Raw genomic sequence first — 24294 nt, 5'->3', positions numbered from 1 at the left:
TAGAGTCTAAAAACAACAACAATAACACAATATGAGAAATAATAAGTGAGATCTGTAAGGTTGGAGGATACAAATTCAAAATGAAAAAATAAGTAGCATTTCTATATACTAACAATGAAAATGTGGAAACAAAAATTTAAAAAACAACATTTACAATAACTCCAAAGAAAATTACATACTTACAAATTGAACAAAACATGTAAACAATCTGTATGATAAAAATTACAAAATGTTGACAGAAAGAATCGAAGGCCTAAATAAATGGTGGAACATACCATGTTCAGGGATTGGAAGACTCAATATGGTAAAGATTCAATAAAGTAAATACTATGTATTTACCCAAATAATCCAAAAATAGTAATTCAAATATCTTATAGGTGTCAAGTAGTATCCGATTGTAGTTTTGATTTGTATTTCCCTGATGATGAGTGATGTTGAGCATCTTTTCATGTGTCTGTTGGCCGTCTGTATGTCGTCTTTGGAAAAATGTTTATTCATGCCTTCTACCCATTGTTTTTAATGTTTATATATTTTTGAGGGACAGAGAGAGACGGAGCACAGGTAGGGGAGGAGCAAAGAGGGAGGGAGACACAGAATCAGAAACAGGCTCCAGGCTCTGAGCTTTGAATATACTTTGAATATACTTTTGAATATACTGTGCCATTCCCTTCAAGCCTGTAAGGTACTGTGGAGAGATCTGCAGCTAGCCTTATGGGTCTTCCCTTGTAGGTTAGGAATTTCTTTTTTCTTGCTGCTTTTAGGATTTTTTTCTCTATCATTATATTTTGCAAATTTAACTACAACATGTCTTGGTATTGGCCTGTTTTTGTCGATTTTGATGGAGTTCTCTCTGCCTCCTGGATTTGGATGTCTGTTTGCTACTCCAGATTAGGGAAGTTTTGAGTTATTTCCTCAAATAAGGCTTTTGCTTCCTTTTCTCTCTTTTATTCTTTTGGTACTCCTATGATACAAATGTTTTAATGTTTGATGGAGTCATTGAGTGCTCTAAGTCTATTCTCATGTTCTATAATTCTTCCTTCTCTCTTTTGTTCAGCTTCATTGTTTCACATTATTTTGTCTTCTATATCACCAATTCATTTTTCTGCTGATTCCAACCTGCTTTTCATTGCCTGAAACCTTTTTCCAATCTCAGTTATTGCATTCTTTATTTCTGATTCTTTCAAAACTTTTATCTCTGTCATGAGGGTCTCCCCGATGTCTTTCATCCTTTTGTCAAGCCCAGTGAGTAACCTTATGATTGGTGCTTTAAATTCTCCATCAATCATGTTAGTTAGTTATGTCTTTTTCGCTTGGATCTCTGGCTGTGACCTTATCTTGTTCTTTCATTTGGGATGAATTCCTCTGTCTTGGTTTTGTCTAAGGCTCTGCCTTTTTCTCTGTGTTAGAAATGCCAGTTATATTTTCTGCATCAGAGAGTAATAGCTGTATGAGAAGTGGCCATGTGGTTTCCAGGGCCTGGTGCATCAGGGAGTGTCTCTAATGTGTACTGTGTGCGCTCTGCTGTTGCATTTTAGCTGCTGTATCCTTTAGGCTGGTCATCTGTGGAGGTTCTCCTTGCTTGCAGTGGACAGTGTTTGGTCCTTGCCCAGAATGTGGTGAGTTTAAACTAGGTGTTCTCTGTTCTACTTGTTAAATGAGACCTGATAGTTCTTTCACTAGAACTGAAGCCCTACAGAACTCTTTGTTTGGGAATGTGGTGTGGGTAGGGGTTTTGCTGGTTTCCGGGGTGGGGCTCACTGCACTGGGACTGAGGCAAGCTTGACTGAGAAGGGAAGTTCTGCCAGAGAGCAGAGGTGTAGAACTTGGTGTAAGCAAGTTAGGCAGCCTGTGTCAATGCTGGATTGCTTCTCCCAGGTGACTGTGATTATGCTGAGAGGTGGGGAGGGAAATGGCTCCAGCCAGCTTCTTTGTCCATGGAGAGAGATCCTCCCGCATGCTACCTCTCAGGGGCTGACTCCAAGAAGAGCAAATAATCTCCCCCCTTGTGTGCCCGAGGTGTTCTTCAAATCTTTGCTTCCATGCTGTCTGCCCCCAGGTTATTTGGGCCCTTCTCTCCAGGAGATGGGCAGTGCCCTCAGTGCTCTATCCCAGCCAAGCTGACTGACCTTTAAAACTCTAAGCTTTAAGCCACGCTGGTGGCAGACTCACAAAAATCAGCCCCTCTCTTTTTCCCAGCCAGTGGCTTTGAGGAAATGTTCTCCTTGTGTGATCCCCTATGTGCTATACTCTCTCTCAGCCTTCTCTGCAACTATGGCTCCCTCCCCTCTGCAGTACCCATGATCCATTTCTCCTCTAAACCATGTCTACACACTTCCTGCCTTCTTCACTGTGGCCTCTTATCTCCCTTTAGTTGTATAGTTTGTTCTGTCAGTCTTCAGGGTGATTTCTGAGGTATTTAGGATGATTTTTTAAAAATTTTATTTTTTAAGTAATTTTGACACCAAACATGGGTCTCCAATTCACAGCCCCAGGATCAAGAGTCACATGAAGACACCCCTAATTAGGATGTTTTGATAGTTATCTAGTTGTGTTCACATGACGAGATGAGCCTAGGGTCTTCCTACTCTGCTACCATCTTCTACACCTCTCTAATTTAATACAATTTCTATCTGAACTCCAGCTCTTTGTAAACATAGACAAGGTCATTCTAAAATATATGTAGAAAGGCACAGGGCTAGCATAGCTAAAGTTATCTTTAAAAAGAAGGTTAAAGTAAGGGGTATCTTTTTAACTGATGCTAAGTCCTACTATAGAGCTACAATAACCACAAATTAAGACGGTGTGCTATTAGAGCTGAGAGAGACACAAATATCAATGAAACAGAATAAATATGCCAGAAATAGACCCACAAAAACATGTCTGATTTTTGACTGTTATGCAAAAGCAATTCAATGGAGGAAAGATAGCCTTTCAACAAGTGGTGTTGGAGCAACTGGACATCTGTTGGGAAACAAAACCAAACTCTGACCTAAGTCTCATGCCTAAAATAAGAAACAATAATAAAATCAAATACTGGTGAAATGTTGAGAAATTGCTCATGGGAATTAAGCATTTTACAGCCACACCTGAAAATAGTTTGGCAGTTTGTCAAAAAACTATGCAACTGCCATGAAACCCAAGAATTGCACTCTTGAGCATTTATCCCAGACAAATTCTTATATTCACAGAAAAATATAAACACAAATATTCATAGCAGCCTTATTCATAATAGCCAAAAAGTGAAACAACCCAGATTGTCCTTCAGTTAGTGAATGGCTAAATAAACTGTGGTACATCCATACCATGGAATAACAGTAATTAAAAGGAACAAAGTATTGATATATACAACTTGGATGAATCTCCAGAGAATTATTCTGACTGAAAACAGCCAATTCCAAAATGTTATACACTGTATGACTCCATTTATATAATATTTTTGAAATTAAAAAACCATACAAATGAACAGATTAGTGGTTCCTAGGCATTAAATAGGGAGTGGGGGCAGGAAAGAAATGGATGTGATTGACTATAAAAGGACTTTAGGGATTCTTGTGGAAATGTTCTGCATCTTGACTGTATAATGTCAATATCCTGGTTATGATATTCTACTACAGTTTTGTAAGAAGTTACTATTGAGAGAAACTAAATAAAGGGTTTGAGTTCTCTCTATTATTTCTTACAACTCATGGGAATCTACAGTATTTCAAAATAAAGAGTTGAATTTTTATAAAGTAAAGAAAAGGAAAACTTACCTTAAATATTGTCCTTAAGGATGGTAGTCAAACCTGTATATACAACAGATAAACTGAACAAGATAAATTCAGTTGGTAAGCCATAAAACAGGTTATGTATGATTAACAGATTTAGAAGTTTGAAAGAATCTATCGCCTAGGGCAATAAGCTTGTAAATTGAAGACATCAGAATTCTAGAACAAATTCATAAAAGTCTAAGGTAATTGCTTCACAAAGCCACAAAATCTTCAGAATTCTGTGGGGAAATAAACTTTGAAGTTGTTTGAAGTTAAAAGAAGACTTTTTTATGAACCAAGGTAGACAGTGTGTTAAAGAAATGCAGTATTTTGAGACAAACTTCTGGAGTGCTAATCTGAATTGGAAAGGACTAACAAACATCTCTTTCAACTCATAGCTCATTCAGGTGACAGTCTTTCAATAGTTCCTTCACATTTTTAGATCCCCTTCATAAATTAAGACTTTCAAGATACAGCTTAGTTTGTTTCTATTTAAACCTTGACAATGACAGGATGCTAAATCATTTCCCCAAAGGTCAGGATGCAAGAAAGGTGGGGAGGAATGGGGAATTTGATTTTACCTACCAATTAAAGGCAGTGTTTGGTGATGGTAAGAGAACTAGTATGATATAGTAAAAAGACCTTGGATTTTACAGGCAAAAATATCTAGTTTCAAATGCAGATTCTCCCACTTTCATGGTCATATAACTTTGGGCAATTTGCATCTGAGTTTCAGTTTTGTCATCTGCAAAATGATTATACTATCATCTATTTCAAAGAATTTTAAAGGGCTTGGAACATAATAGTCACTTACTAAATGCTAAGTATTATCTTTATTCACCTGTACAAGTATACCATAGGATAAATATGAAAAGTAGACTTGTTGGATCAAAATATACGAGTGTTTTTAATTTTGACATAAATCCTGCAAGATTATCCTTTAAACCATATTTACTAATTTGTATTTGCACCCAAAATGTAAGAAAATATTCACTATTCCACACCCTGTTCATTTTAGTTTTTGTTAGTTGCTCACACAAAAATGATATTCCATTGTTATTTTAATTTACATTTTTCTGATTATTAATGAGTGAACAATTTTCACCTGTTTATTATCCATTTGTATTTCTGTTGACTCAGCCCATATATGCAAATTGGGTGTGTGTTTATATGTGAGAACGTTTTATATATTTCAAATAACAATGCTTTGTTATCAATACTGTTTGTTATCTATGTTTTTAAACTTCTTTGGAGTCCTTACAGCAATTTTAAATTTTTATATTGTCGAATCTGGCACCTTTTCCTTTGTGGCAGTTAGTTTATAATTTTTCTTAGAAGGTATTTCCCCTTCCCAAGATTATGTCAGTATTTTCTTAGATGTCTTTCTAGTACAGGTTTTTTATGTTTACATGGGATTAATTCACTTATACTTTTTTTTTCTGGTATGAGGTAAAAATCTGATATTTTTGTTGAAATAGATAGGCAGTTATTTCAACACAGCAAGCACCCTCAGAGATATTGCAGGTTTGGTTCCAGACCACCACATAAAGTGAATATCACAGTAAAGCAAGTCAAATGCATTTTTTGGTTTCCCAGTGCATATAAAAGTTATGCCTACATTGTACTGTAGTTTATTAAGTGTGCAATAGCATTATGTCTAAAAAATGCACATACCTTAATTTAAAAGTACTTTATTGCTAAAAAATGCTAACCATCATCTGAGCTTTCAGTGTTGTAATAAATGATCACAAATCAGCACAACAAGTAGAAAAATAATGAAAAAGTTTGAACCATTGTGTGAATTACCAAAATGTAACACAGAGACACAAAATGAGCAAATGCTCTTGGAAAATGGCACTGATACACTTGCTTGACACCAGGTTTCCACAAATCTTCAATTTATTTTAAAAAAGCAATATTTGGGAAGTACAATAAAACAACACATGATAAAATGAGGCATGAGTGTACATATTAGTTGTCCATATAGTTAACATATTTTTGTCTGTCAGTATCCCTTCCTGAGGATATCATCCCTGCCTCAACTCTGATCCTTGGTGTAGTTGACAAACTTGATACTGTCTCTATGGCTACCAGGATAACCATATAATTTGATATAAGAATATTAAGAGAAATCTTTATTCTTTTATAGCAAGAGCTAGCTGTGATCTAAGAAAGAATGCATTAAAAAAAAACAACAACAAAACAGAGCAAGAAAGATATGAAGAGATAGTGACTTGCTCACTTGAGTCCCTGGAACCAGATCCTCCCTAGTTATATCAGTCAATTTCTTACTTTCTTTTTTCTTTTCTTCTCTCTTTTCTTTCTTTCTTTCTTTTTTTTTTTTGAGGTATTTTATTGCTAAATAAATATATTTTATATTTTGGGTTATAATCCAATACGATGTTATTGTGTATGTGTGTGTGGGTGGGTGGGTGGGTGGCCATTAGGAACTCTTTCAGTACGTCCTGTGTCCCTTTGACATGCCCCCATCCTTTTGTTTTTTGAGCACTTTCCTACTTTTTGTACTACAGGTGTATCTTGTATATCTCTTGCCCCAGTCCTAGAATCAACCATTTCTACAAGGATCCCTGGTTATTTTTACTGGAGAATGATACTTGAAACCAGGCTCTGGGAACTGTGTGTGTTTGTTGCTGTTGTGTCTAGGCTTTCTCAGAGGACAGTTAATATATGTATGTATGCAAACTCAAATATTTAGATATATTTATACTTGTTTCTGTATGTATCCAACTCTCTATATATTTTTCTAAGTTTCTACTGATGTCTCTGAACTTACTCCAGTATCACTGAGTTATTCTAACCCACTTTTCTTGCTTGTATCTAAAGTAACTTCTCTCTCCCATAGTGAGAAACCTGCTGTCATCATCCACTATTCATTTATTTATTTATTCAGCCCCAATATAAATGCAAAGCAGTGTCAGAATTACTAAATTATACCATACTCATGAAGAACAAATTTACCTTCTAGTGCACAGTGTTTATGTACAGTCTACTTTGTCTTTAGCCTTAGAGTTTCTACTCAAAACATTATTTTCCAAAGTTACTATGGCCACTTCCTTTTTTCTCCTACCCCGTTCAGTGTAATTACATTTATAATACAATTAGATTCATTTATCAATGCCTGCATTATTTCTTGACTACTAACATTCTTTTTTTTTATTGTTTTGGTTGTATTTTATGTGCATTAATGTTCATTCTTTGTGAAGTACAGATCAATGGATTTTGGCAAATGCATAATCATATATTTTAATTATTAAAACTTTTTTTTAAATTATTGTCTATTGAATTTGTCCTATCCCACTTGAGTCAGTTTTGCAAAGACATCCTTATATGCGACTGGCACTTTTCCAGACTGCTTATTATGATCAACTAGCCATATTGTTCTGTACCTTAAATTTTCATGTGTTATCACATTGCTTGTACAACCTATATATCAAATTCATTACTTTAAATGGCTAAAATATTTTTATCTTAATAATAGCCAATAGTTTTTATTTAAAGTATAATTAACACACAGTGTTATATTAGTTTCAGATGGACAACATATTGATTCAACAATTCAATACATTATTCAATGCTCATTATGATGTGTGGTCATCATCTACCACCACATAATGCTGCTGTAGTACCTTTAACTATATTTCCATGCTGCAGCCTCATACAAAATGACTTATGTATTTTACAACTGGAAAATTGTTCCTCTTAATTCCCTTTATCTATTTTGCCCATCCCCCCACCTGCCTCTCTTCTGACAACCACCCGTTTTTTCTCTGTATTTAAGAGTCTAGTTTTCTTTTTTTGTTTTGTTTTTCAGATTCCACATGTAAGTGAAATCATACAGTATTTGTCTTTTTCTGTCTGACTTATTTCACTTAGCATGATACCCTCTAGGTCCATCCATGTTGTCAAATGGCAAGATCTCATTCTTTTTTATAATAATAGCCAATACTTTTATCACAAGTTACTGTATTAGTATCCTAATACATTAACTCATTTAATCCTCATAACAATACTGTGAAGTAGATATTTTTACTTTATTACATATGTGGGAAAGGTAAGTCATGGAGGAGCTAACTGATTAGTCTGAGAACATCTGGAAATCAAGTGGTAAGCCTGGGTTTTGAGCTGAGGCAGACTGAGTTTGAAATCTGTGCTGTAAACTAGTAGATTCTATTGTCTCTCATTGTGAGCCTGTACAAAAATTATTTAATCAATTTCCTATGAAAAATGTCCTATGTAACTTTCTCTCTCTCTCTCTCTCAAAAAAAAAAAAAAAAAAAAAAAAAAAAAAAAAAAAAAAAAAAACCAAAAACGTGAGTACAAGCCCTGCTTCAGGTCAGACTGAGCCCTGCTTCAGGTGAGCACAAGCCTCACTTTGAGTGAGCTCAAGCCCAGCTTCGGGTAAAACATGACCCTTGGGTGAGTGCTGCTTCTCTCTCTCTCTCTCTCCCTCTCGCTCTGCCCCTCACTCACTTGCTCACTTGCACTCTCAAAAAAAAATTAAAAAGAATGCTCTTTGTAGTTTTTTATAAGGTTTAAGCTTTTATGTTCTCCTACCCCTCAGCTTTTTTTTTTAATGTTTATTTATTTTTGAAAGAGAAAGAAAGCATGAGTGGGGGAGGGGCAGAAAGAGGGAGGTGGACACAGAATCCGAAACAGGCTCCAGGCTCTGAACTGTCAGCACAGAGCCTGACCTAGGGCTTGAACCCACCAGCCATGAGATCATGACCTGAGCTGAAGTCAGATGGTTAACCAACTCAGCCTCCAAGGAACCCCTCAGCTTTTTTTTTTAATTCAAACTACACCTACACAGTCCCCCCAAAATCAGTCTGCATAGAACGGTATAAATGAAAAGTAAAAGTCATTCTTCTCCACCTATAACCACACTATCAGTCACACTTCCTCCAGACAACTACTTTTAACATTTTGCTTTGTAATTCTTCCAGTGAGTTTTATTATAACTTATGTAGTTCAAATTCTATATTATTTATCAGCTAATCAACTTCAGGTAGAATGTGTTGATATCACACCCTGAAAGATGATTTAGAGCATTTATAATATTTCAAACCTTCCTTCTACAATGTTTCTTCTCAGTTTTATTAGACATTATTTATCAATTTCCTACTATGAAAGATAAAAGTTTTTTTTAATGTTTATTGATTTTGAGAGAGAGAGAGTGGGGGAGGGACAGAGAGAGACTGAGAGACAGAATCCCAAGCAGTCTCCACACTGTCAACACAGAGCCTGATGTGGGGCTTGAACCCACAAATTGTGAGATCATGACCTGAGCTGAAACCAAGTCAGATGCTCAACCAACTGAGCCACCCAGGCGCCCCAATGTAAATATATTTGTTTTAAGTTTCATTTTCTGGGGTGACTGGGTGGCTCAGTCAGTTAAGTGTCTGAATTTGGCTCAGGTCATGATCTCATGGTTCAAGAGTTCAAGCCCTGCATCAGGCTCTGTGCTGACAGCTCAGAGCCTGGAGACTGCTTCAGATTCTGTGTTTCCCCGTCCCTCCCCCCACCCCCAACTCATGCTCTCTCTCTCAAAAATAAATAAAAACATTACAAAAATTTTTTTAAATAGCTTAATTTTCCTGTCCCTTCCATTTTCTTTTTGCTGTTGTTATTCACATATTGTCATTTCTTTGTCAAGGTTTCTAGTACATTCTATTGTTTTGCTCTAGTTAAATCTCCTATGCTTTGTTTATAGAGCATATAGAGTCTATTTTAAATCTAAGAAAAATTAATTTATAATTGTTACAATATTTATGACATTATAATATTAAAATATATATATGTGTTATATATAATATATTATTATTATATAAATGTTAATCTCTGCTGAACCAAATAATGTATATGGTAGATCCATGAAAAGTAAATGTCACATTTCTGCTTCTAGTGAAGATGGAGTTTACAGGGACATGATTTATCTTTCTGCCTTAAACAATAAAAAAAACAGGAAAAAAATATGGAAAGGCAGTTTCAGACAATGGGAAGATGGCAGCATGGGACTGTGATTACTTAGAGAAAAGGACAAAGTGAGCCGTACAGTCATACCAGTTTACTGCATAGCAGCACAAGGAGACAGAACCAAAACAGAGCTTGGAAGTCTCACTGAGTTGAAGAGATGGATATTGGACTTTGGCAGGCAGAGGCAGAATTTGTGGAGTAGAGTACCAGAGAGGAAGGAAATGTAGAGCAAGAAACCTCCAGATAACTGAAGGAGGTCCCCTTCAGTCATTGAGTACTAGGCTGAGTACTCATTCACTGATGAGTGAAATACTGGAGGCAAGAAAAAGAACCATTGAAAATGTTAGGTAGAACATTCTAGGAGCTCATATAGCTAGAAATAAACCATTTTCCTATATGCCAAAGAGGAAAGACTCATAACACATGTGACAGAAAATAGAAGGCTATCATCTTAGTAGAGAGACTAAATCATCCTTACCTTAAAGGCTTTTGGACAATGCCAACACCAATAAAGCTTAAAAGCAAACTTCAAAAGAGTCCAACTGTTTCTATGTATATTAATGTACATCAAAATAAAGTAAAATACTAGATTAAAGAAGAAAGCAAAATCTAGCAACCAAAAATGTAAAATTTCTCAGTCTCAGCATCCAGTAAGAAAATAATAAATACATACAATGGTAAAATGTATGTGTAATTGGAGACTCATAGGAGAAACTTAAAAAATGTATTTGAAGAAATAATGTCTAAAAGTTTTTCAAATTTGATGAAAGGTGTAAACCCACAGACCCAAGAAGCTCAGTGAACCTCAAAGAGAATAGATCTAAAAAAATTCTCAGACATATCATAATCACATTGCTGAGAATCAGTGGTAAAGAGAAAACCTTAAGGGGATGGGAGAGGAAAGCACATTTATTATAGGGGAAGAAATATACAAATAACAACAGACTTCATGTTGGAGACTATGCAAGGCAGAAGGCTATGGAATGTCATTTTTAAAGTAATGGAAAGAAAAACCTCACCAATCTAGAATTCTTTAAAGAGTGATGGCATTTTTCAAAATAGAAGTTAAGAAACCCTTTCAGCAAGCAAAGGCTAAGAGAATTTATTGCAAGAAGACCAACACCACAAGAAATGTTAAAGGAAAGTTACAGCAACAAAATGTTGGAATAAGAAGCTTCAAGTTCTTGTTCCCTTGAAGAACATTGAAAAAGCATTCAGAAGCTATCTGAACAAGCTTCATAGGAGCTCTGGAAAACAAAGTTTATGGAAACCAAACAAATATCCAATGAAAAAAAAGCCATCTTCAAAATATTGGGAAATTTCATGGCATTTTTACTCACTCTTGCTCTATCCCCTATGTTATGGCAGCACGCTTGGTCTTGAGCAGTGTCAGCCCAGTTCCCAGTTAACTTCATTGAACTAGATAGAGCATAGGAAGACCTTTTGTGCAAATCATTGTGTGTGCATGTTTTAACCTTGCTGGGTGGATACATGAAGGCCTGACTAGTTCAGGTCTATCTCATATAACTTGGAATGCAGGCTGGTCAGTTAGGTCCCTGTCAAATGAGTCTGCCTCTATTTTAAGATACTTTCTCAGAAGATTCTCCCAATAACTTCCAGTTATGTGTAGTTGGCCAGAAACTTGTCACATAGTTACCCTTGTCTTCAAAGGACACTGGAAAATGTAGCTTTTTTTTTTTAAGCAGGGAACATTTCTGCCTAAATGCTAAAAAAAATTATGTTCGTGAGATCATATATATTGTGGTAAGGCAATTATTAGTCTTTGTCACAGAGAACAAGAAACAAGTTAGAAGAGTAATGTTTGTGGCACAAAAACAGACACATAGACCAATGGAATAGAATAGAAACCCCAGAACTAGACCCACAAACGTATGGCCAACTCATCTTTGACAAAGCAGGAAAGAACATCCAATGGAAAAAAGACAGCCTCTTTAACAAATGGTGCTGGGAGAACTGGACAGCAACATGCAGAAGGTTGAAACTAGACCACTTTCTCACACCATTCACAAAAATAAACTCAAAATGGATAAAGGACCTAAATGTGAGACCGGAAACCATCAAAACCTTAGAGGAGAAAGCAGGAAAAGACCTTTCTGACCTCAGCCGTAGCAATCTCTTACTCGACACATCCCCAAAGGCAAGGGAATTAAAAGCAAAAGTGAATTACTGGGACCTTATGAAGATAAAAAGCTTCTGCACAGCAAAGGAAACAACCAACAAAACTAAAAGGCAACCAACGGAATGGGAAAAGATATTCGCAAATGACATATCGGACAAAGGGCTAGTATCCAAAATCTATAAAGAGCTCACCAAACTCCACACCCGAAAAACAAATAACCCAGTGAAGAAATGGGCAGAAAACATGAATAGACACTTCTCTAAAGAAGACATCCGGATGGCCAACAGGCACATGAAAAGATGTTCAGCGTCGCTCCTTATCAGGGAAATACAAATCAAAACCACACTCAGGTATCACCTCACGCCAGTCAGAGTGGCCAAAATGAACAAATCAGGAGACTGTAGATGCTGGAGAGGATGTGGAGAAACGGGAACCCTCTTGCACTGTTGGTGGGAATGCAAATTGGTGCAGCCACTCTGGAAAGCAGTGTGGAGGTTCCTCAGAAAATTAAAAATAGACCTACCCTATGACCCAGCAATAGCCCTGCTAGGAATTTATCCAAGGGATACAGGAGTACTGATGCATAGGGCCACTTGTACCCCAATGTTCATAGCAGCACTCTCAACAATAGCCAAATGATGGAAAGAGCCTAAATGTCCATCAACTGATGAATGGATAAAGAAATTGTGCTTTATATACACAATGGAAATCTACGTGGCAATGAGAAAAAATGAAATATGGCCCTTTGTAGCAACGTGGATGGAACTGGAGAGTGTGATGCTAAGTGAAATAAGCCATACAGAGAAAGACAGATACCATATGGTTTCACTCTTATGTGGATCCTGAGAAACTTAACAGGAACCCATGGGGGAGGGGAAGGAAAAAAAAAAAAAAGAGGTTAGAGTGAGAGAGAGCCAAAGCATAAGAGACTGTTAAAAACTGAGAACAAACTGAGGGTTGATGGGGGGTGGGAGGGAGGAGAGAGTGGGTGATGGGTATTGAGGAGGGCACCTTTTGGGATGAGCACTGGGTGTTGTATGGAAACCAATTTGTCAATAAATTTCATATAAATAAATAAATAAATAAATAAATAAATAAATAAATAAAAATAAAAAAAGAAGAGTAATGTTTGGCAAAGAGATGATAGTGGCTTGTGCTACAGTGGTAGGGTTGATGGTGACATGTGATTGGACACTTGATATATTTTGAAGGCAGCAACCACAGGACTTAATACTGGATTAGATATGGATGGAGAAGGAGATAAAGAGTTATACTTAAGTTACTAGCCTAATAATTCAGTAGATGGTAGCACCATTAACTGAAGTGAGAAAAGACAGAGAAGACAGAAAGGTTTTGTAGGGGTTTTGGAGGGGAGGGAGGGGAGCAGTCTTAGTAATCCAGAATTCTTTTTGTATATGCTGTATTTGAGATGCTTATTATACAGCTAAGTGGATATCAATACCTTTTTGATTATCTCAAGATACTATTTAGAATTTTTTTACAAGGATCACCCTCCCCTCACATTCCTCAGAAATATCTCTATTTACTCCAGGGTTTGTTCTGTTCATATTAATTCTTCACTTGCATGTATTGATTTTCCTCATATATCTGGTAAACTTTGTTGGCTCATTTTATATTTGTGAATGAAGTAATATGTTAATTGTATAGGTATGCTCTGTGTAACAGGCAGGCTTCCCTGGAGGGTATATGGGGATGGAAGAGGGTAGGCAGGATGGCTGGGGACCCAACAACATTTCCAGAGAACCCATGTGTTTAATCTCCTAGATGGAACTTCCTTTTCTTTCTTTTTATACCCTTTCTATTACCTGATGTGGAAATGTAAGTGACAGCAAGCTCTACTCTGCTTCCCCATCAAGGCTCAAAACTCATAGGATCTCCACCTACACAGATGGCACACTTTCTTTAGAAAGATGTGTTTTTTTTTTTTCTTTTCTTGATGTTTTGGGTGAGTGGGAAAGACAATGCTTCCAACAATATATGCTCTGTATTCACTGAGATAGAGAAGATCCAGCTGTTCTGAATACAGCTATTTAGTTAATAACTATGACAATTACACCATCATCTGATTCTCTTTGTATATGCTGACCTTGAATTTATTGCTTCTCAGGCCCACCTGAGTTCTGTTGTTTAAGGCTCTAATTTTCTTGATGGGGATTTTCATTCAATTAATTTCATTTTCTTTCATATTTTCTAAATTTTCTCAACTTTCTAAATCCTTGTGTCTCACCTTATTGATTTCCAGTATTTCCATGAGACTTTTCTTTTTGAAATATTATTTTCTGTTAATTTACTGGAACCTTGGGAGGTAGGAGAGAATAGAACCACACGTTCAGTCCATCATCTTAAAGCTCCTATATTGGTTTGTTTTATTGCGCTTTTCTAGCTTCCTGAGATGAATGCCTAAAGCATGTCTTAAACAGAATAAAAGTTAATAGTTTCCTATTTCCTCTTCTCCAGAGATGTTAGCATTTTATATCCTTTCATACATCCTTTCATGCTTACATTAGGGAGGACTTTTTGTGTCTTTTACAAAAAGGAGATTTTACACATATATATGTACATACATACCCATATACATACATACATACACACACATACATACATAATCACTATTCTTCCATTTCCTTGTCATATTTCATTTATTTTTAATTTTTCTACTAAATTTATTTAAAATAATGAGATTTTAAATGTTAGAATTTAAACTTTTTAAGGGAAATTCAAGCAAAGGAAAAAGCAAAAGAACAGGTGTGGAAAAGTCTGAGATATATTTCAAGAACTCAGAGTTAGACACATTTGTCTGAAAGGGAGAAACCATAATGGGGAATATTGAGAAACTTGTAGAAATAATTTAGTCAATGTGTTAAGGCAATTAAAAATAGCAAAAGTGGTAAGGTGCTGAAAATTTAGGAATAAAGTTGTGTTATTAACTGCTTAATATTAACACATAAACCAAAAGTGTTACAGATGGAAACATCATTCGTTGAAATGTTATTTTAATTAACTTGGTATATATGAACATTCTGTCTAAAAGAGATAGTTTATCAGCAAGTGGCTTGTAGTACTATGTACTCTCAGAGTGATGGTGTCAAGTTTTCTCTAGATGAGTTGTCAGTATGGATGCACATTACTGCAGTCTTGATTGTGTGATGGAAAATTTAGGACACCTAAGATTTAGGCTACTAATCATCTGGGTAACTTGGGGCAACCAACTTCAACTTCAGATCTTGTATAAAATGGGGAGGACTGGAATATCTCTAAAGCACCTTTCGTCTATAAAAATTCAGTGGTTCTGTGATTCTATACCTGCTCCTATACACCCTGATCTAGCACCAAGTGTTTCCTTAGTCAGCGTTAAGTACCTATTTAGCAATTAGAGGTTAAAGAATCATTGAAAGTGCTATATATCCCAATATCATATCAAATGCCATTTATTATCTAAAGCATTTTACAACCTTTTAAAATGAAATTACATTTGTTCTGATAATTCTATTTCTTTTCTATTTTGGTTTCCGCTTGACGTTGCTCTGTGTTGTTTTGATTTTATAAATTCACTAGTCTGAATATACTATCAAGGAAGCTAAGATTATATATGCAAATGTATTATATATGTATAGATTTCTTTGATAATTGGCAAAGTAAATTATAGTAGTTATGAGAAAAATACTTATTTAGGTTTTAAATTGTTATATCTTTAATAACTATTGAAAGAATAAAATTATCTTGGGAAATATCCTTGCATAACAAGCATTCTAAAATTAAAATTCTCTTTTTATAAGGTGATTTTTTCACCAAAGGAATATATTTCACCATCTTTCAGACCAGAATATATAGAATTCAAACCAAAATATCAGGTGAGTCCCGAATTATCCTATCCCAATAACATTTAAATACTAGTTTTCTCTAATACTTTATATAATTCAATGGTTCCTAAACCAGACTACCCATTAGAAGCATCTGGCTATCTTTGAAAAAATACATGTTCTCAGGTCCTACCTCTGACCTGATGAAACTAAATCTTGGAGTGAAGTCTGGGAATCTATATTTCTCAGAAAGACCCAGGGGATTCTTATGCTATCACCTGGATATCAACTAGCTTTTGAAAAATAGGTATAATAAATTGTATCCATTACAATAAAGCTTAAACTACTAAGTTGAAATAAACTAAAATATTAGGCTGATTATTTCACATTTTGCCTTTTTCAACTGGATAATATATGTTATATTAACAAACACAAGAATATGTTTGGCAAAATTGGAATAAGAGACTGCATTCCAAAGACTATTTCATGATAGACTAACTTGATTCCCAGAGCTACAAAACTGCTCATGGATATTACACTGGAATTTCACTGTAATCCAGAATTTTTTTGTACTGCTCTCTCTTAACCATTTCTGAAAGACCTTTCATCAAAAAGCAAAACTCTACTGTGATATGCTACGGAGTGGGTGGAACTCATCATCATTGTTGAAATTCTCAGACTTAAAAGCAGATGATATATGCTCCCAAGTTAGTCTTTATAAAATATTTATGATACTTTTAATGGGATATCTACTACTTGCTTTGCATTATAAAAATGTTCTATATTGCTACTAAAATGGTAAGTATTTCTATGGGTAGGACTTAGATCCTGATGTTAGCCATTGTCTAAATAAGTGCAGATAACACTGGAAATTAAGTTTTTAAAAAAACTATGTATGAATGCTGTTTAAGTATTTTAAAATATTCTAGGTAGCAGAAAAGCTCTTGGACACAAAATAGTATCAGAATTATGAATTTTAAAATTTGCATTAAAATTTTCATCATTCCAATTTCAAATATTTTAAAATAGTTTTCTCTTTATAGAAGGTAGGTGGATGAGTAGATAACTTGACAGATTTCTTAAAGAGAATTTAACTAGAAAATTTATTATAAACTCAAATAAATACTATAGAATTTCTTACCTTTTATTTTTAATATTACAGCTCCAGAAATTCAACTTTAAGAATGGTTTTGATCCTTTTCTAAGGAATATAAACAACAAAATGTCAGTCAGAAAAAGGAAAGACCAAGATATGTCCAGATGCAGAAACATTTTAAGTACAGAGGTTATAGAGCATGAAGACCAAGATCCTCCTTACCCAACATATTCAAAAACTGCAAGACCTAGTCATAAAACCTGGCCATGTGATCCTGGTAACACCACAGTAAAGACTTTAGACACTAAGACTAAGTTAGCCTGTGATCCTGATTTCATTACAACAAAGACTTTAGACACTAAGAGTAATTTCGCCCATGATCCCACTATGACCACACTAACGACTTTAGATAGTAAGAATAAGTTAAAAGAAAGACTACCAAATGTATCTCTACCAAACTTTGAAGGAGAATCATCAATGACTGGAAATGTAAATACATGTCACCTCTCAAAATCATTAAGTCTTACTTCCCACCTAGAAAATTTAAAACAATCAGTGATGCTCAAGTCAATTTTAGGTAAAAATCTGCAAGACCTATCAGATGAATTATTTTCTAAACCAAAGGTTCCTATGGACACTGAAACAAGAAAGAAAAGTCTTAGTTCTCCACTTTTACATGTTCATGATGAACCACCAACTAGTGTGGAAAACAAAGTATTTGAAAAAGTTCAAGATTTAAATAGCTTGCTTTCAGAAAAATACATTGTAAGTTCAAAGACTCTTTTAAGACAAAAAATTAAAGATATTCCTGCAGATTCACTTTCAGTAGGTGAACCAAGAAATTCTCCAGAGGTAGAAAGGGAATTTGTCTCTGAAAAACACTTGGAATCTGGTGAGATTGATTTTCCAATTAAAAAAAATAATTACAAAAAGAAAAATTCAAAAATTGAAGTGTCTAGTTCCCAACCAGGTGTAAGTAGCATTGCACATGATTATGTTATAAAGCAAATATTCACTGCACCTATCTTCTCAGAGTTGGAAATGGGAGTGAAAGAATCGAGTGAGATACCAATAAATTTGCAGAATCAATTACCCACTGCTTGGGAGAGTTTATCTTCAAACATTCTACTTCGCTATGAAGAAAATGATGATGAAATAGAATTGCCACAGGCCAAATCTGTTATAAGCCAGATAATACAAGCATTTCCTGTAGATAGTCTTTTAGAATCTGGGATAATCAAAGTGATAGAATTAAATAAGGAATATCAAAAGAGTTCCATACTGGATACAGAGACAGCATTTGCTGAAGAGCCAAAGTATTCCACAGAGGATTGTTCAGAAACCCAAAGTAAAACAGAACCTCTTTCAGAGCAGAATATACTCATCATTCCCAAAGAAACTACTTCTTTTAATAGAGTCGGATATGTGGATGAAAGCCAAAACATACCCCTACAAGATTCAAAATATCAGTTAACACCAGATAAAAAAACAGATACGCTAAATAACAGTCAGAGGTTTGATAGAGAAGAAAATGATCTGAATTCTACTTTAGAAAATTTAAGTAACTCATTAATGGGTAAACTTAATGATTCAGATGTAATAATGTTAAAATCCTTTTTAAAACATATGTTTAATATTTTTTTCAAATATAATCAGTCTGAAAGAAGACAACCAGAAAAAGAATTAGAAAGATTAATCCAGCATCCTTTTCCAAATAATACAGAAGACCTTGAAGAAATCAAAGAGAATTTTGATAAAGCAGATAAATTAGACAGTAAGCCTATTTTGAATCCAAAGCTGCGTGTATTTCTAGAAGAACTCTCAGAGTCAGAAATAAAAAATTTAAAATCTGAACTAAGTAAACATATCCAACATTACCTTGTAGAAAGACTTTCAGAATCTGGACACATCACTAAAGAAGACTTACCAAAAATCTATCACAATCTATATTTGATGAATGAGAAAGCAGAACCAAAAGGGCAGAATATTTTTCTAGAAAAATATTCAGAAACTGTGAAAGAAATCATGTCTTTTGTAAGTAATTTTAATCATCATTTCATAGATAAACATTTGGAAATAAAGCTAAGATCTTTTTTAAATGAAATTCTCCAAAACTATTTCCTAAAAAACCTTTCAGAAAGCAATTTATTTAAAGAGACAGAATCTGAGATTATACACTCAAACATGTCTTCTCTAAGATCTAGAAGTGCCTCAAAATCTTTTCATGAGTTAGGACAAGACATTTCAAGGGGGAGTTTTGGTGAAAGACTTGACATACACATGAAATATCCTTTAAGTAAATCTCTACAAAACTATCTTATAGGTTTATCAGAAAATGAAGTATTAAATCTAAAAGCTGATTTAAGCAAATACCTCCAGAGTCTTTTTATAGAAAAACTTTCAAAATCAGGACTAATAACTGAAAGTCAATTAGAGGGGATCAACCAGCATATAAATTTGATCAATACTAGATCCATACCATTAAAATGTATATCACCAGAATTATCTTTTAGAAAAGAAAATCAATTTATGGAGGAGATTTCAGAAAAGCAAAATAAATATTCAAAAATTGTTCAAAAAACCACTTTACAAAAAGTTCCTGAGGATAGACTTATAGAAACAGAACTGACCAAAGAGAAAGAAAAAGAATATTTTTCCTTACAGAATATTAAGGAAAATCCATCAATAATTGAGGAACAGGAAAGATACTATCCTAAAGAAGGAGCCAAAACACTGAAATTAATTAAAGTACAACCTTCTTTCAACAAAAATACCCAAGCAATTCCATTAAATAAGTCATCAGAAAGACTTACAGATACAGTACTTAAGAAACAAAGGAATGAACATGGTTTTATGCAGCTTCTTCGAGCAGAAAATTGTGACTTTAAAACAGAAGTTCAAGACCCGCATAGTTGGAGTGGTAAATCAAAAACAGCTCAGTCAAATGCTTGCTTTGAAAAGACACTAAAAACGAAGTCTCTTGAAAAAAAAGAGCATAATAACATCTATAAATTGATGGCACAAGAAAAACTTGAAACAGTACTGTCACCATATCCAAGAATTCCTAATTGCAAAATGCGAGATGAAAATGAAGAATATATATACAGATACACTTTTCCTTCCAGGCAGACTAACACTTTAACTCATTTCAATTTAGAGGCTGGGGAGAAATCAAAGTTAGAAGACCAGTATTTTCAGAGATTGAAAGGAAATAATAATAATAATAAAAAACATTTAGTAACATTTGCACAATACAAAAAAATACAAACTCTTTCTCTAAAGACAAATGGAATTTGCAATGAAAAATGTGCCAAATTCCCTGAATTACAATCGTTTAAATATAAAGTTGTGGAAGCTGAGAAAAACTCAAAACCATCCCTCTTCCCAGCAGTATTAAAGAGAGAAAATCTAAAGCCCAAGGTCCGAAAAGAAAGAGACCATGTCAACAAACAAAAGAAGTCATTTAGCAAACTAGTTAGGATACTACCAACCACACTGCCCACCGCGAGAATTCTAAGGAAATCTGTTCCAAGGACATTGCTTCATTGGACTGCAAGAAGAACTATACATGTAATACTGTTTTTCTAAGTCTACTACTTTTTTATTTGGCAAGAATTGTAAATAATCTATTTTAGGGCATATATATCTGTATGCAAGTGTGTATATAACCTTCATAGATAACCCCCAAGATATACAGACCTTCAAATTAAAAAAAAAAAAAATTCTTCCGACATTCAGATTTCACCTTACCCAATTAAAAATTCAGTCACAAAATCAGGGGACTCAGTGCCTTAGTATAAAATAGATAAAGGGTACTCCCTCTGGAGCATGAATTAGAAAGGCACCCTTTCCTCAGGGAAGACTGTAGACTGAGCATCTAGAGCCAAAGCACATAGCCCTGTCTATGGAAAACTGGCTGGATTTCAGCCATGACTCAACGCCTCAGCCAGGGGCTGCTGTACAGGCACAACCTATACAATTATTGGCAGTGGCTGTACACTATGAAAACATAGCTGGGATTTTGTTTTCATGCAAATATAAGTATATGTTTTTCAGATTACTGAATTATCTTTGTTTCAGTAAACAAAGATATTATGTGTCAGTTATTGTGATAAGCATTAGGATATGCAAAATTTACAATCTATTGGATTATGAGTGGAAAAATTTTAATTTAACTTCTACTCTCTTCTATTACCACTGCCCTTCTGCTATCTTATGTGCTGAGAAATTTGAGAATTCAAATCTATTTATAATATTAACATAAAACAATTAGGAAGGTAAAACGGCTACCAGACTTTATACAAACCATTCTGAAGCAAAGTTAAAATCTAGAGATAGAAGGGACTTTAATTTTTTGGACTGCTGCTCTTCTCTGTTAGTATCTATAGACAGGCATGGCACACAACTGGGAGAACCCATAAATCCCAAAATCATATTACATAATTTGATGTGCATAATCCTTTGAATGAGAAAATAGATTTATAACAGTTGCTTTGAATTTGCTTTCCATAGCAAAGCAAATATTTAGCTTTAGTAAATAATAAAACTAGTAGCTGGGAATATATTATCAATTTAGCTTATACCAACTTTGGATTCCTCTTTTCTGTCTAAAGTTGGTAATTTAGCATTGAGTGAGCATATGTACCTACTAGAAAAAGGAAGTAGAAGATGTGTCCATAATTTGGGGAAAGTAAAGACTTTCTGAAGTTCCTTTGGACAAATGGAATCTTTAATGTCACTTTTCCAAACAGAAGAAATTGTGTTTTTATTATACGAGATCATACAGGGTCTCAGAAACTTTATCCTAAGAGTGGGCAAGAGAGGTAGAGTTATCTTTACTTTCCTTTGTTAAACCAAAGTACCTAAAGTTTTCTCTCTAGTGAAGTTGACAACAGAGAATTGAGTGGTAGGAGGGCGTTATCAGATCATCAGAAAGACTTGTTTATCTGATTCTTTTCTAAAATCTGAGAATCTCTCAAAGGAATCAAAATGGAAGACAGAGAAATTGAGTTGTAGGAGCATCCAGAAAATAACCAGTTGTGTGGGTGTCCATGCCCTTCCACTGGTATTCTAGTATCAGTTATCTAATCTGTGAAGCAAGAATTATATATTACTCACCAAAGTAGCAGAAATTCCCTTAATAATGTGGCTTACCTAATTGCTCCCCTTAACATAAGAGGGGAGAGGAAGAATGTTTCCTTGCCTTCTTCAAACCCAGGCAAAATTGTAAAGTAGATAGAATTTGTCTTTATACTCTTTATACCTCCTTTTCTGTAAATCTCTTTCTTACTGCCTCAATTCTTCTCAGTCCTGCACAACCTCTTCTCACCCTCCAATTCTATTAATTCATTCCCACCTTGTCTCCAAATCAGAGTATCTTATTCCTTTGGTGTGGCCATCTCTGCAAAGAGTTAAGGGACAAGATGTTCAAACTGCAGAGGAAACTAGTTTATACTAGTTTAGGAATGACTACTAGTTCCATTCCCTCTTAGGGATAATTGTAGGTTATTACATGTTTATTATAAAATATAGCCATAGTATATACATTTGAAAAAAGATAAAAGGAAAACAAAGCCCATAATCCCACCACCTTAACCATCATTTTAAAAAGTTGGTGTGTATCCTTCCAGTCATTTTCCTAAATGTTTTACTTGTTTACTTTCAGAATGTACATAATATTTTTACTTTAATATAAATGGTATGACTATATCTTTATATCCCAGGCTCTTTATATATGTGTGAAAGTATATTAAAGAAGATGTTTGTTACTTTTTAAAAAAGAATGAAACCCTGGATAATATAAAGTATGAGTTGATGACTTATATTTGGGATTGGGGAAATTTCGTTTTGGAGAAGAATAATAGAGTTCTTCTGGCTGACTGGCTTTGTCTAAAAGTCTGAACCCTAAAGACAGTTCTCCTAAGTTTTCCTTGTTTCTGGCTTTATATTTTCAATTGCTTTTAAAGTAACAGATCTGGGGTGCCTGGGTGGCTCAGTCAGTTAAACATCTAACTCTTGACTTTGGCTCAGGCCATGATCCCAGGGCCATGAGATCAAGTCCCGCATGGGTCTCTGTGCTGAGTGTACTGAGTATGGAGTCTGTTTAAGATTCTATCTCTCTGCCCCTCCCCAACCTGCATGTGTGTGCTCTCTTTCTCTCTCTCTCTTAAAAAAGAAAAAAGGAAAACAGATCCTTTGAAATAATGACACTTATTTTTTAAAGCATGGTTTCTATGATAGTATTTAATAGGAGGCATTGGGTGTAGGATCTGATTTTGGGGGCTGCCTATAAAATATTTGGTGCTCTCATTCTTTGTCTTTAACTGTTGATATTACAAACTCTAGTTCTTATAAATTTAAAATGTTCTTTTAAGAAAACTAACTTACCAACCTGATCTTTTATTTTAATATTTAGGATTGTTCGGATAGATTTGAGGATATACCTGTGAGCTCATTTAAGCATGTTGAACAAGCAAAATCAAGAGCAAGGCTTTTAGGAAAGAGCCCAAATGATAGCCATAATCAGTTAAAACACTTTGCAAGACTGAATACTGCTCCAGAGGTTAACAAACGACGAGAAAACTACAATGGAAAATTTACAAGTCCTCGAATGGTTTCAGCAGACTTAGTTCATATAAATGATGCAGTCCCAGATTATGAAATCCATAGAATGCGGCAAAAAAAGAAATTAAAAGAAAATATTGAAAAGTGTTCTCTCATTTGTGATATTATCCAAATGTTAAAAGTCCAGAATGATATGTAAGATCAACAGTCATAATATCATTTCTCCAGTTAACAAAATGGTTTGGAGATCTGTCCTTTTATGTGATAGAAGTCAGCAACCAAATTTCATCTTGTTAGAACCATGTTGTTTTAATTAAAATGAAAAAGAAGCACTTTTGATGTAAATGTGTTTTTGTTTATGAACCTTAAGAAAAAACCAAAAAACACATATTCAGTTCATATTTGCTAAGTTTTATTTTCCAGCTTTTCCCCCTTTTCACTAGATAACAATATCACCAGTTGATAGTTCTCTGATTTCCCAAATCTTTGTTACTCTCTAAATTATTCCTGTCTACCCAGTTTTCAGGGTGTTTACAGTTATTTATGTTTAGCCTTTTGTTATTAATATACTCTTATTTTTCAATTCTAATATTTTCAGATGCAACAGTATGTGATTCTCTGGGCTTATAGAACATCTATTAATTTTAATATCATCTGATAACTGCTTATTTATTTATTTTTATGGTTACACTATAAATAAAGATAATAACAGATTTCATACTAATTCCCGAGGCACCTCCTAACTTACTTACCTTTCTAACTTACTCAAAAAACTATGTAAGGGCCTCTTTAGTAGCATGAAAGTTAGGAAACCACATAAAACTGTAGAAACTGCAAAAATAGCAAAATTGACATCAGATTTAAATCAGAGACTTATAAGAATTGGTTCTGTTCTTTTTTAAAATTCAAGTATAATTAACATACAGTGTT

At 34.5% G+C, this 24294-nt stretch overlaps 1 protein-coding gene and 1 long non-coding RNA gene across 13 annotated transcripts in view; one reads left to right on the top strand and one right to left on the bottom strand.

The window, feature by feature from the left end:
- LOC109502813 overlaps positions 1–3861 on the bottom strand; it is a 35493-nt gene extending 31632 nt beyond the window's left edge. The window contains exon 1 of the long non-coding RNA XR_002161670.3: positions 3753–3861. This is a non-coding gene — a long non-coding RNA (uncharacterized LOC109502813). The remainder of the gene's footprint in view (positions 1–3752) is intronic.
- The window catches only part of C2CD6 (C2 calcium dependent domain containing 6), a 178648-nt gene extending 154952 nt beyond the window's left edge, over positions 1–23696 (top strand). For 10 of the 12 annotated variants that reach the window (XM_045034280.1, XM_023259603.2, XM_023259602.2 and 7 more), the window contains 3 exons: positions 15681–15755; positions 16867–20370; positions 23216–23696. In XM_045034280.1, coding sequence (XP_044890215.1) covers positions 15681–15755; positions 16867–20370; positions 23216–23563 — 3927 coding nt within the window. In that variant the 3' untranslated portion in view covers positions 23564–23696. The remainder of the gene's footprint in view (positions 1–15680; positions 15756–16866; positions 20371–23215) is intronic. The other 2 variants (XM_023259608.2, XM_045034283.1) reach the window with 2 other exon arrangements.
- Positions 23697–24294: the final 598 nt, after the last annotated feature.

The sequence above is a fragment of the Felis catus genome, chromosome C1, assembly GCF_018350175.1.
Source record: "Felis catus isolate Fca126 chromosome C1, F.catus_Fca126_mat1.0, whole genome shotgun sequence".
Lineage (NCBI taxonomy): Eukaryota > Metazoa > Chordata > Mammalia > Carnivora > Felidae > Felis > Felis catus.
Note: the sequence above shows the minus strand (reverse complement) of the source record. Positions and strands in the feature narration are given on the sequence as shown.